This window comes from Canis lupus, chromosome 31, assembly GCF_048164855.1.
Source record: "Canis lupus baileyi chromosome 31, mCanLup2.hap1, whole genome shotgun sequence".
Classification (NCBI taxonomy): domain Eukaryota; kingdom Metazoa; phylum Chordata; class Mammalia; order Carnivora; family Canidae; genus Canis; species Canis lupus.
In genome coordinates, this window is record NC_132868.1 from 4,991,495 (window position 1) to 5,003,733 (window position 12,239).

A 12,239-nucleotide genomic window follows, 5' to 3' on the forward strand; every position below is an offset into this window, starting at 1 on the left:
TTTCACATGTCGGAATGGGGCATACTAGAAGTGAAACATTTGGATTTGTTAAATCTAAAGACTGGACTTTCTTCTATTCACCCCAAGTTTAACTTTGCTGGTACTAATGAACATGAAGGGCGTTGTTAAAAGATCGTCCACCTCAGGTCTTATTTTTAAGACCTCAGAAGTGACACCAGGGAAACAAAAGGACCAGAATGACCTTATTCCATTTCCTGAGCATTTTTTCTACATTCCATTGGTACCAACAAGTGGTAGGCTTTCTTTGACCAAATTACATACATTTCTTTCCAACTAGTTGAATCTTCCCAATGATATTGATTTGTTAGAATTAGGCCCGTGGCACTAAATTGAATCTCTGAAACGGATTTACTTGGTATTTGTTTTTAAAAGATGGGACAGGTATCCCCCACCATCTGAAAGTAAAGTGGTCCCATGAAACCTCCTGTAGATAAAACAAGGCAAAGCAATGATCATTTCATAAAAGCCAAAATCCTCACCAGAGTTCTTTCAGTTAGTGAAAACAGGTACTAAGGTAGGAATCCCATAAGAGAATAGCGGCATAAAGTGAACTTTCGGATAGTGGGGAAAACCTGCACGACAGAAGATTCTTATCCGTATTTACTGTACCTTTAAGCATCCAAATCAATTTAATTAAATTCCATTAGGAGCACCAGAGCTGAAACAAACTAATATGAAAGCAACTGGTATGTCAAGAGGTATTTATTTCTGTATTAAACTGCAAATACTCCCTTTTGGCCCTTAAGATTTAGTTTCAATATTTAACTTTACTAGCTTTTGTTGTAGAATCGTTGATAGAATTAGTTTTAATGAATCTTTAACAAACACTTTACCTTAAAAAGAGACGAAGCTTGATTTTATTACAGCAAAGGGAGCTAAGGTTTCACTGTCATGCAAAATCTGGCTTGGGCTTCAGCCACACAGACTCTGGATACTCTACTTTCATTTTTTTTTCCCTGTATAATACCTTTTATTGCAAGAAGAAGTGTGCATGCATAAGGATCACTAATTTGGACTCTCTTCTTTCTCTGCTTCATGCGTGATCACATTAATATGGTTTGCCCACTTAAAAATGCCTAGAAAACTGGCACAAATTTTGAGCAATCAAGCTTTTCAAAGGTGAGCTGTAATATCTTAGCTGGTTGCCTTTTGCAGGGGATGAAAACAAATCTTGTTTTGACTTTCGTCTGAAACGTAGGTCCATGATGAAGTCCTGAAAGTGACTGTGAGTAACAAGCTGTAAGTGTTCTAGTTTGAAATAGTGGATGAGCTTGGGCTGCCGAAAGCCCGAAGGATTTCCACTACACTTCCCTTCTATCTCAAGTCACTCACAGCAAATTAGAATTGACAAACTTATGGACTGAGAGCCTTCAAGGACAGCTAACGCAAAAAACTTGTATTTGTTACTCCAGAATCAAATAGCCTCTGTGTGCCTACTGAGAAATCTTTGTCTAAGGGCTGAGAAAATCTCACCAGATTAAGGAGGTTCCAGGGCTGTTTTCAAAAGGGAGGAAGAAACACCAGTGACCATATATGTGCGGGGTAATGGTTGTCCTCGTAGATATTTTGGGTTCCAACTGAGATCTGTCTCAGTGCAAATCTCCATTTTCAAGGTTAATTATTTATTGAAGTTTTGGCCCGAGTCAGAGATGTCACTTAGCATTAGAAAAGATGTGTTAACTCTGAATGCTCAGTATAGAAGATAAACCTTCCAGAACACACTTTGGAAATGGAACCGTAAATGGGAACATCGCACTTAACGTATTATTAAAGGTGTGTTCATGAACCCCATCGCCCTCTGCCCGTTGCTGTCTAGTCCCCAAAGGGTGCCCTCTTCTAAAGATCAGAGACCACAGTGGAACTTAGGGGAAGTTCCATTTCCTTCCATCTCATCTCTGAAACACATGACTGAGGATTTAACTCCTTTATCTCCCTCTAATAACATCCTCTCAACAGGTCCTGAGATGTTTAAGTTTCCACCATCTCCGTAAGCCCTAGTATCCACACATGGATCGACCTGTCTCCCTCATCCTTGCCCTCCTCCTCCATCCTCCAGTGTCTTTCTGTCCTTATGCATCACTTCTCTGATGCAGCGTGAGGGCCTAGGGGTTGGGGTCTCAGCTGGGAGACAGTGTGTTCCCTGGCAGTTCAGGCGGGGCAGCCTGGGGGTGCAGTAAATCTGTGAACACTCCCCTCTGATTCGGCTTCAGCTTCATTGCATCTTATCAGACTGCTCTCCACACATCCTGTGGGTGTGCCCCACATCCTGCCTTCTCTCTGGGGCAGCGACTCAGGGCACCAGTCTTCCCTGCCCAGAATGTCCCCATAGGTGACCCACATAGAAACCAGCCCTTTGTTCTGGGGAGCACATCATGGTAGTCGGCATGGAATTCTGTATCCAATTTTACAAGGAATCGGAGCAAAGCTGATGGAAAACATGAGGTGTTGCTCCTTCTCCCATTTTTTTTCCGGCCCTCTGAAGGATTTGTGTTTGGGGAGAACGGAGTGTCAGTGGTCTTGAGAGGTGCTAGTGTTCTCTGAGCTGCAGGATGCAGGGAGCAGTTAGAGATGGGCAGGGAGGGGTGTAGTCCGTGCTCTGAGAGCTGCGAGAGGAATCAGCACAGATCCAGGCCAGATGTGGCAGGTATAATGGTGCTTCAAATTATCTACAAGGCTGGTTAAAAAGGAGGCAGTTTTATATACATCGCACTAAAGCAGCAGCAGCTGAGGAAAACATTACTATTTAAAGTGGAGCTGGCAAGCCTTAGGCCATTTTTTTTTAAAATACCATTTTACCTAAACTAACACAGCCTTCAGCCCAGCAGTAAGCATGTCATAAAAGACAGATATACCGGCAGCAGAAGATGATACTGATGAGGTTGCTCGAAGCTAAAATAAAATAATAATAAAAAACAACAGCCATAAAGTTCTGATAACCTGCATTTGTTACAGGACAATAGAGTATAAGAACTACAGAGGCTAGCTACAAAGCCTATGACATTGTCATTTTAACAATAATTAATGCAGTCATCTTAAATCATTGGACCCATTAACATTCATTAGGCACCTCTATGTTGCAGGCACTGTGCCAGGGACCAGGGCTTCAGAAATAAGTAAGGCCCAGCCCTGCTTCACACTGGGGAGACAGGACTACCATGGTATGTAATGTGGTATCAAATCAGTTTGTTCATAGTGGGAGGAAAAATCGAGAGTAGCAATGCTAAAGCTCCCTAAACCTTGGAGACATGATTCTTTGAGCAGTAGTGATTTAATGAACAAGTATTGCCTGCTTCCTGTCTTCCTGAAGTCATGATTCTTTGAGCAGTGGTGACTTAATGATCATGTACTGCCTACCTAGCACACAAGTGGGCAGGATAAGTAAGATTCAACAAGAGGCAATAGGGAAAATGCAGTGCCAGGTTGTGGAGCTGCTGGATCAAAGGTGTGGACGTGTGACACTGAATCACATAGCCAGTGGCTGCTGGGTAAGCAAGTATTATTAGGGCTCAGTGTGTGTGTGGCAGGTGGAGGCACCTCTCTGCTCTGAGGTTGGGACCTATTTTTGTTCCTGTAGAGGTCAACCTTGAGAATCGCCTTATCTGACATTCCCCAGTGGAGTTGGACACTTCAGAGCCTCCTTGGATTTAACACTTGAAAATGTATTCTGTATCCTTGTTCATCACTACAGCCTATGCATAGAAACTCCAAGGCAGCAGCGGTTCATGGCCATAGTCTTCATTCACATCACTCCAGGGTTTCTGAAAACAGAAACTCAGAACAACTTGGACAGAATCTCAGGGCCGGAGGCCCAAGCACTGGGGCTTTTAAAACTCCCCAAGCTGATTGGGTATTTTTGTCTTTAATTTATGGAAAAGAAATCAAGGTGGAGCTCACTAGTAATTGTCAAATGAACAAAACGAGAAGGGCTGACTCCTGGCAGCCTTCTCATTTCAGCTCTCTGTCCACAGAGAGGCCCAAGGTGAAGGTCGTTTTCAGCCTGGACCCCTCTAGCTCGTCTCTGCACATAGACCTAACAGACTCACCTGCCGAGCAGTGCTGACTGTCCTGTGCACTTGCCAGAGTAAGAAGCTATGGGGCAAGTGTGTGTGACACTAACCTCCTGTAGACAAATGCGGAAGCCACACTGTCCCTTCATCTGAAATCTGTTAGTGGGAATCTCTCCAGCAGCACAGTCTTCTTGGATACGTTTCCACCTCCAATGCTGTACACAACTCAGAGACCTTCCAGTACTTAAGGGGAAGATGTGGAGGGATGAAACAGAGTGGCCACCAGGTGGACATACAGTGAAGACCAAAGGGTTTCGAGCCTGTGAAGAAGAACTTTACCTTGATTCTCATGACTCTGGAACATTGAACGTAGCAATACAGATGATAGTAGCTTTGGGGAGTGATACAGTCTCACATAAAAACAGGCTGGGCACTTTAACACAGAGCTGAAATTGGCGGAAGGACAGTAAAAAGGAGAAGATAAAGAAAATCAGATTATTCCTGGTGGCAATTTAAAGTTCAATGACTTTGAACTCCTCTTCTCTTTTGGATTTCTATCTCTATCTACTTGGAACAATTTAACAACCTCCAGTTTTAAGTTTAATGTATTAAAAATAAAAACCAATTTGAGGCGCAGATATCATATCACATTTTTGACAGCTTGGCTGGGTCTTGAGCTGAAGGGCACCAACTTCTCGGTCATTCTGCTGGAGGTGAAAGATAGACATTAAAAGGGTCCCTGATCATCAATATTAAGGATTAATGGCCCTCTCCTAGGTGCTGTGACTATTTTTCATTCTGTTTTTTCTTCCCTGAGATTTCTTATCGAACCCCTAGAAGGCAAAGGGATGAAGTGAAGGGGGACAGTGGTTAGGCATCTGATGGAATAAAATTCAGGAAAAAGCTTCTGGTCTACAGTGAGTTAAAATTTTAAGAAGAAAAAATAGTGATCAAAGAGGCAAATGATGTAAAAAATATGTGTCCAAGTCGTCTTTATTTATGGAAACCACTTTCAGGCCTTCCTGAGTGACACTGGGAAGTAAATGAATAATGAACTGATTGCAAGCTGGCTAGATAACAAGTATGTACACAGCCAGTTGGATAAAAGGAATGTTAGCTTAGCAATAACTTCCCAAAGAAAATACATCTTTCTTCGTTAGAAAGCAAAGCGGTTTTTTTAGTTGAATGCCAAAAGAAAATTCAAACGGTGAAAGATGCGGAAGATCATGGATTTATCCTCAAGGTGATTGATTAATTACTCAACATAACTAGCATCTGATACACTGCTTTCCGTACACTGGGGAGTTCCTACGACAGAGTTAAAGCTCTGGGGTCCCTCCTAGGCATTGTTGAACATGGCAGCATGGGAGTTCTGTGTTTCAATCATGGCCCCCCTCACTCTGCATCAATGAATGAGAAGGAAGATGGACATGAGCAGTAACCAGGTCACCTCTCCTTGCTCCTGCCATGGCTCAGGAAATTGCTCTAATCAAGAACCTTACTTCGATTTCCACTTGGCCCTGCTCCCTAAGCTCCCCCCTCCCCCCTCCATTAAAGTTGCTGTGCCCACATGCATGTAATCATGGGCCATGTGCAGAGGTGTCAGACCCAACTTCTCTGGCATTCTGCATGCCTCTAAACACATGCTTCATCATCCTCAAGTATGTGCTGATCCCATCGCCTGCAGACAGGTTGTCTGCAAGGTCACACTCCGCCATGCCTTTGTATGCCAGGGATTGGGGCTTATGAGGGATTTGAAAGCTTTTTTTGGTGCATCCTTATAAGGGTTTCTTCCTTCATAAGCAGTTTTAGTATTACATCCACTTTCCTGACATTTCGAGAGATGTAAGTAAACCTACATGGTCCCAGTGTAATCTAAGCATCATGGAATCTGAACTGCTGATCAGAACATATCTCTAGTCATCTTCATGAGAGATGCTGACTAATCCATTGCTGTCTCACCAAGTAAAACCAAACCAAACGAAACCCTGAGTCATGCCACATTTATGTCTGATGTCTCCTTTGGTCTTAGAACATATGAAATATTAGCTGATGTTCTTACTGTGAAATATTTTACCCTTAATGACATATGGAATGTCATGACTTATTCATGACCAAAGGAGCCAAGCTTTTGATTAAAGCAGTTCCCTGAGCCATTGCTTGGAACCACAGAGTACATCTTCTAAATTCTAAGATCCACTTCTGTTGGTCATGTTTAAGAATTTTTTGCGGTCAACAAAGCATTCCCTTCAAAAGAAAGGAATAACTGTTTGAATACTTTTTCAAATCATTCCCACACATGAATAATGGATGCACACACACTTTTGAAATGGTTCCCATCCTGCCCTTTTCTAAAACTGCTCCTTCCCCATCGTTGCTACCATTCACCGGAGGATTTAAGGGAAGCGCACAGAATTCCTGTGGAGACATTGTCCCCTCCTGTCTTGACACCTACCCCTTAGCATGACACTCTCCCACCTTTTCCTGAGGAGGATTTATGCCTTACGCCCTCATCACCTCAGTCAAGACTCTTGGGTCATCTGTTTTACTGGACTCTTATCATTTAAAGGTTCGGAACAGCCAGTAATCTGCCCCTATATCCCACCTTTCTTCTACCTGCCTCCCATTCATTTCCCTCTTTAACTCATGGTCTGCAATCAGCAAAATCCCCTGTATGCATTGCCCACCCCTTCTTCTCTCTCTGACTGGGCTACCCCTGAACATGTGCTCCCCACATCCGACTCCCTGCTGCCCTCTCAAGTGGGAGCTCTTTCATTTCCCATCTCCCACCCCTGGCGTCTGTGAAGTCCCCTCACCCCAACAGCCTATGATGCTTTTAGGATCTGCAGCCCACCAACTAGTTTTCATTCTCCATCTCCTCCCCAACATCTTCCCTTTCCTCTTTCCCTGGCTTGGATTCAATGGACTTTATGGCATTTCATTTGTAGTCCCTGTCTCCTTCCAGGCTACCTTCCTGACCATTCCATCTACTCTACACCTGCTACAGGGCAGCTGAACTTGGCTGGAGAAAAACAAGCAACATGCTGAGCTGTTGTCTCTTTTTAAATTCATTGCCACCTGCCTCAAGTCACTTCTCAGCATCCTGGCCGTTAGACCACCTGGACCACCTAGCTATGGTCAACTTGCACCCCCAAGAACCTTTTCATACCTTCCATTCTCTGTCCTCCCCCTCCCTTCCCCTCCTCCCTCCTATTCTCTAAGCTTCAGCTCTTCCTCCCACTCAGCAGATGACCTCATTTCTCACCCCACCTGAGAACCTGAAAGAAAGCACCAGCGAATGTCCTCATCCTCCTGCCTCCAAATCTCCCACATTTCTGCTAAGGTTGTAGCCACACAGCCTGCCGGTCCTCCCTCTTGTTCCATGGCCCGTGAGCCCATTGTTCCAGAATCTTCTTAGTACTTCTCCCTGAAATTCCTTCCTGCAACTATTTGCTTCCTCTGTGTCATCACCAGCTCTCTGCTCCCCTCTGTTGAGTCACTCCCAATGGCAAATGAAACACTATCCCAGGTGATCTATGAAAACATCTCCTGGTCATTCAATCTCTCCAAGCCCAATTTCTCCACTTTCTGTAATAATAAAATTGTCAGAGGTGGTCTTTGCTCACTCTTCATTATTCTCATTATCTCTGGAGCCCGCCCAAGTTAGTCCTGTGCCAGCCTGACCAAAGAAAGTACTTTTGTCCCCATCATGATGGCCTCCATGTTCCCCAAGCTGGTGGTCAGTTCCTGGTCCTGCCTAGTATCCAGTTAGTGTCTTTCTCCTTTATACATCTGCTTTCCTGGTCCTGCCTGACCTCACATCTTCCTGGCCCTCCTCCCAGCTTTCTCTGTCCCTTCTGAGGCTCCTGTGAATCTTCTTTTCACACCCTCTAAATATTAGAGTGTCCCAGGGCTCAGCCCTGTGTCTCCTACTTGCCTTTATTTGGAATCATGTTTCTATCTGTTCTCCTTCTTCTAAATAACATTTCTATGCTGAGCTCCAAAATTGTATCTCCAGCTCTGACATTGCCCCTGAAATCCCAATTTGCAGATTCTGCTTTATTCTGTAGCTTCTCTTTCATGTCCAATAGGGATCTGTACCCAACTTGTCCCAAATGGCACTATTAGTTTCACCACCGAAAGCTACTTCTCTCCCAGTATTCTTTATCTCAGTGAGTGGCACCTCCAGTTCCTGGTTCACACCTGAAGCACTGGGGTAAAGCTTGATTCCTCTCTCCTTCATTCAGTAGCCACATCAGCAGCATATCGTCCAACACAGATGCCAAATCTGACTATTGCCCATCATCAGCCCTCATCTAAGCCAGGGTTGTGTCTCCCTCCTCCAGTGGATTAGCTTCTTTCCTGGTATCCCTGCTTCCATTCTTCTCTCTCCAAACTGTTCTAGGCACTCAGAAGGCTTCCAGATTTCCTAGTGCCCACTGATCACTCCTCAGCCACAGGGTCTTCCAGTGGCTCTCCCATGTTCCTAGCCCACATCCACCTGCCTTCATATCTACTCTTCCTTGGCTCAGAAACTGCAGTCTATGTCTTCAGTATCTGGGTCTTTATCATCCTCCAGGTCCCTGCTGCAATGCTATTTCCAGGGTGACACACATTCCATAACCACATCCCATAAACTAACACCAGTATTCCCCACCTATATTCCTTGATCCCCCTAAACTCGCTGTATGTTTCCCTTCAAGTACTTACAAGTATGCCACATTTCAGTATCACTAGTTCTTTACTTGCTTAGTGTTTGACTTTAGGTGGCCTATTAACTGTCTAAGGCTCAGTAAAATGGGATACTAATCATATCCAGCTCATCAGATTATTGAGAAGATATTGCCTCATGGTCAGTTCTCAATTAAGTGATAAGCAATAGTTTTTAAAATAGCATACTTCTAACCTTTGCTTTATCCTACCAGCCAAACAGAAGAGGAATAAGAATTAGATACACAAAGACACAAATACTGAAATGAGTAAGAATTTTGTTCTATATGTTGGCAAATTGAACACCAATAAAAAATAAATTTATAAAAAATTTTAAAAAGAAGCAAAACAATAGTCATAAAATATGCATAAGGTATAAAGAACAATAAAACATTTTTTTTAGATATGGGTGCTCAAAAAAAATCCAAAAAAACAAAAAGAAAATATTTTTGTTCTTCATTAAATTCCATCTATTCATTTCTGTAATGATTCTTTATAGAATGTTGAGTCCCTTAAATATCTAAATATAATCAGAAAAAGAAAAAGCCAAAAGAGTTGAAATGGTTGCCTCTGTGTTGCAGGAAGCGGGGGTGGGGGTGGGGGTTCTGAGGCAGATGTCTGTTTTATTTGTGCTAGTGTCAGTGCCATTTGACATATGACTTTGATACAAATAAACTTGAATTAAAAGAGAAAATACTGTGGTATGTTAACAGAAGTTCTGGGGAGCCTTGGGACTATTGGCAATTTTTTCCCTTCTTTATGCTTTCTAAATTCACAAAATATCCACAATGTATTTATTTGGTTTTTATGATAAAAAATGGCACATGTGCCTTTTTGCTTATTAACTAGCTATTAGGAGGCTTAATGGAGGATTAATTGGTACCATACATTTCGAATAGACTCTAAAGTGAAAAATACAGTTCCTGGATTAAACCAGAGAACATAGCATACCTATGTGGGTCTGAATGCACAGTGTTGGTCATGCTGAATGCCCTTGGAAATAAAAAGAGTAAATCCTTTTGGAAGACTTCGAGGCAGTTGAGAACTGGGCCAAGTGGAGCTGCAACCAGGTAGGTAAAGAAGAGTCATCTGACATCCTGAGTCATCTGACCTTCTGAGCATCGTATTTTTGTTTAAATAAAAAGACCATTTATTCAACATCTGTAAAAGAAAGCCAGCCTTAAAAGCAGGCCCTCCTCCCTGTGTCAGGTTGTTTGGAGGGAGCAGGTGGGTCCCAGTTCACGCTCCTCTCTGCTAACCTTGATAATGGAGCAGGGCTCCATGATCTCTCTTGACAAACTATAGAAATGTTTTTTGCAAAATCAAAAGTTGGGAATGTCGAAATGTCAGGGGATGCCTTCCCCACTTAATGGGAGCTTGCTGTCTATTGCAGGACGGATGGTCACAGTATCACTTTGTAGCCTCATCGTCAACCATCGAGAGGGATCGGCAAAGGCCCTATTCCTCTTCCCGCACGCCCTCCATCTCCCCTGTGCGAGTGTCTCCCAACAACCGCTCAGGTAAGAGACGCCCAGAGCCAGCCAGGCCTGACTGCCCTTGGCGTCAGGGCCCTCCTTTAAGCCCCTTTGCTCACCCCTATAGAAGGAGAGTGTCTCAGTTGGCACATTTGCTAGAAATATCAAACAAGTCTGTTTTCTTTTATAGCAGTGGTGACTTTGTGTTGTGTTTACACAGACTTAGAACAAATCTAACAGATTTTTAAAAATCTTGAACAGGTGTTCTATGCATGAAATGCATGTCATGGACCTGCATTCGGTGAACAACAAAAATAAAGATAGTTGTCAGATGCTTGCAAATTAGGTTTTTCTGTGGACGTGTTTCTAAGTTAAAATAGTTTGAGTTGCATTGTATTGATTATAACTGAAATAGCAGAGTAAGGGAGAAAGGGCATGCTGTTTCCTGCTTGAAAATGACACACATTTGAAATATCCCATTAAGGGTTTCATTATTACTCCATATCTGATTAGCTTTTTATTATTACCTTTAAACCAGCTGATAAATCAATAATAAAGTCTTATTACAACCACTCAGAACTATTAAGTCACTCGACTTTTTCCCTAATTTTATCACGTTTCTATTGTTTTAGTTTTCAACTGACTATTCTTATTTACTTGTAAAAATACTTTATTTTTATACCCCCTTTCAGTCACATTATAATAATTCTTAAGATTAAGGGGAAAATTAAAGGCAAATATGAGCATATCATTTAATTATGTAAGTGGTCTTCATTGTGTTTATTCTAAAAACTTACACTTATTCTAAGTATAAGTTTTAAAATATTTCTTTTGATTTCTGCATTTTGGCTTTTGTTGTCAGAAGGAAGGATGGTTAAATAATTGTGTGTGTATGTGTATGCACATACACCTGTGCACTTGCGCGCGCACACACACACAACACACACATATGCCCCTATCTAGATTTTTATTTAAGAAGAGTTTCTCCTTGCTCTTCACTGCCCTCTGTCTGCCAGAGAACTGCATCTCAGAGGGCGTGGTAGGAGAACACTCCTCTGCCCTTGAGATGGTTGGCCATCAAACCCGACACCACACTTTACTGTCAGATTGAGGAAAATCAGACAAGAATGGGAAATATCTGACTGAAATAAATTACTCTCTCCCAGTCCCATGGAAACTTCTATTTCTAGTGTGGTGTAATTGCTTGTAATGTTTGGTCCTCCACCAGATGAGACTCAGACACCTCTGTGGGACAGAGAAACTTCCAACTTTGGAAGCACAGGGGTGGCCTTTTGTGTGTTTTACCTCCCTACATCTTAAAAAGTTAAAGAATAGTGAGTCTGGGAAGCACGAGGATGGTGTCTTTTTAAAGCCCTAATTATTGCGAACACAGTAATGTTAGATGAAATGACACAGTAGTAGGTTGGAAGGTGCCCAGAAGGAGAAGTGGCAGAGAGTCAAGGCACTCTCCCAGCCACTCAGTGAGGGCACTGCCTGCTATTTCCTAGTGAGGCACATCAAAGACACCTAGTAAACACTTGTTGGCGTGATTTGATTTTTCCAAAAGTATAATCTTAGTTTACCGGAGCCTCGGACCCACTGTGTGTGAGGTCTTGAGAGATAATTACACACTTTAAAAAAAAATAAAAAATAAAAAAATAAAAATAAAAAAAGATAATTACACACTTGATATAGCTTAATAAATCCCACCATCTGCATGCTACTAGATGCTAATTTTGAAAGCTGTGGTCAAGAGGTTACAAAATATTGTCCCTTCGTGGTTGCCCAGCAGTTACTAGCTTTTGGGATGCCTGGGCAGCTCAGTGGTTGAGCATCTGCCTTTGGCTCAGGGCATGATCCCGGGGTCCTGGAACTGAGTCCCATATCAGACTTCCCACAGGGAGCCTGCTTCTCCCTCTGCCTATGTCTCTGCTTCTCTTTCTGTCTCTCTCATAAATAAATAAAATCCTTTAAAAATAAAGACTAGCTTTTATGCAGAAGGTTCTAAAAGCAAAGGAGCAAGAGC

At 42.6% G+C, this 12,239-nt stretch overlaps 1 protein-coding gene across 5 annotated transcripts in view; it reads left to right on the forward strand.

Annotated features, from left to right (window-relative positions):
- The window catches only part of CTNND2 (catenin delta 2), a 914,420-nt gene that overhangs the window by 886,159 nt on the left and 16,022 nt on the right, over positions 1-12,239 (forward strand). For all 5 annotated transcript variants that reach the window (XM_072807315.1, XM_072807318.1, XM_072807317.1 and 2 more), the window contains one exon: positions 10,132-10,258. In XM_072807315.1, coding sequence (XP_072663416.1) covers positions 10,132-10,258 — 127 coding nt within the window. The remainder of the gene's footprint in view (positions 1-10,131; positions 10,259-12,239) is intronic.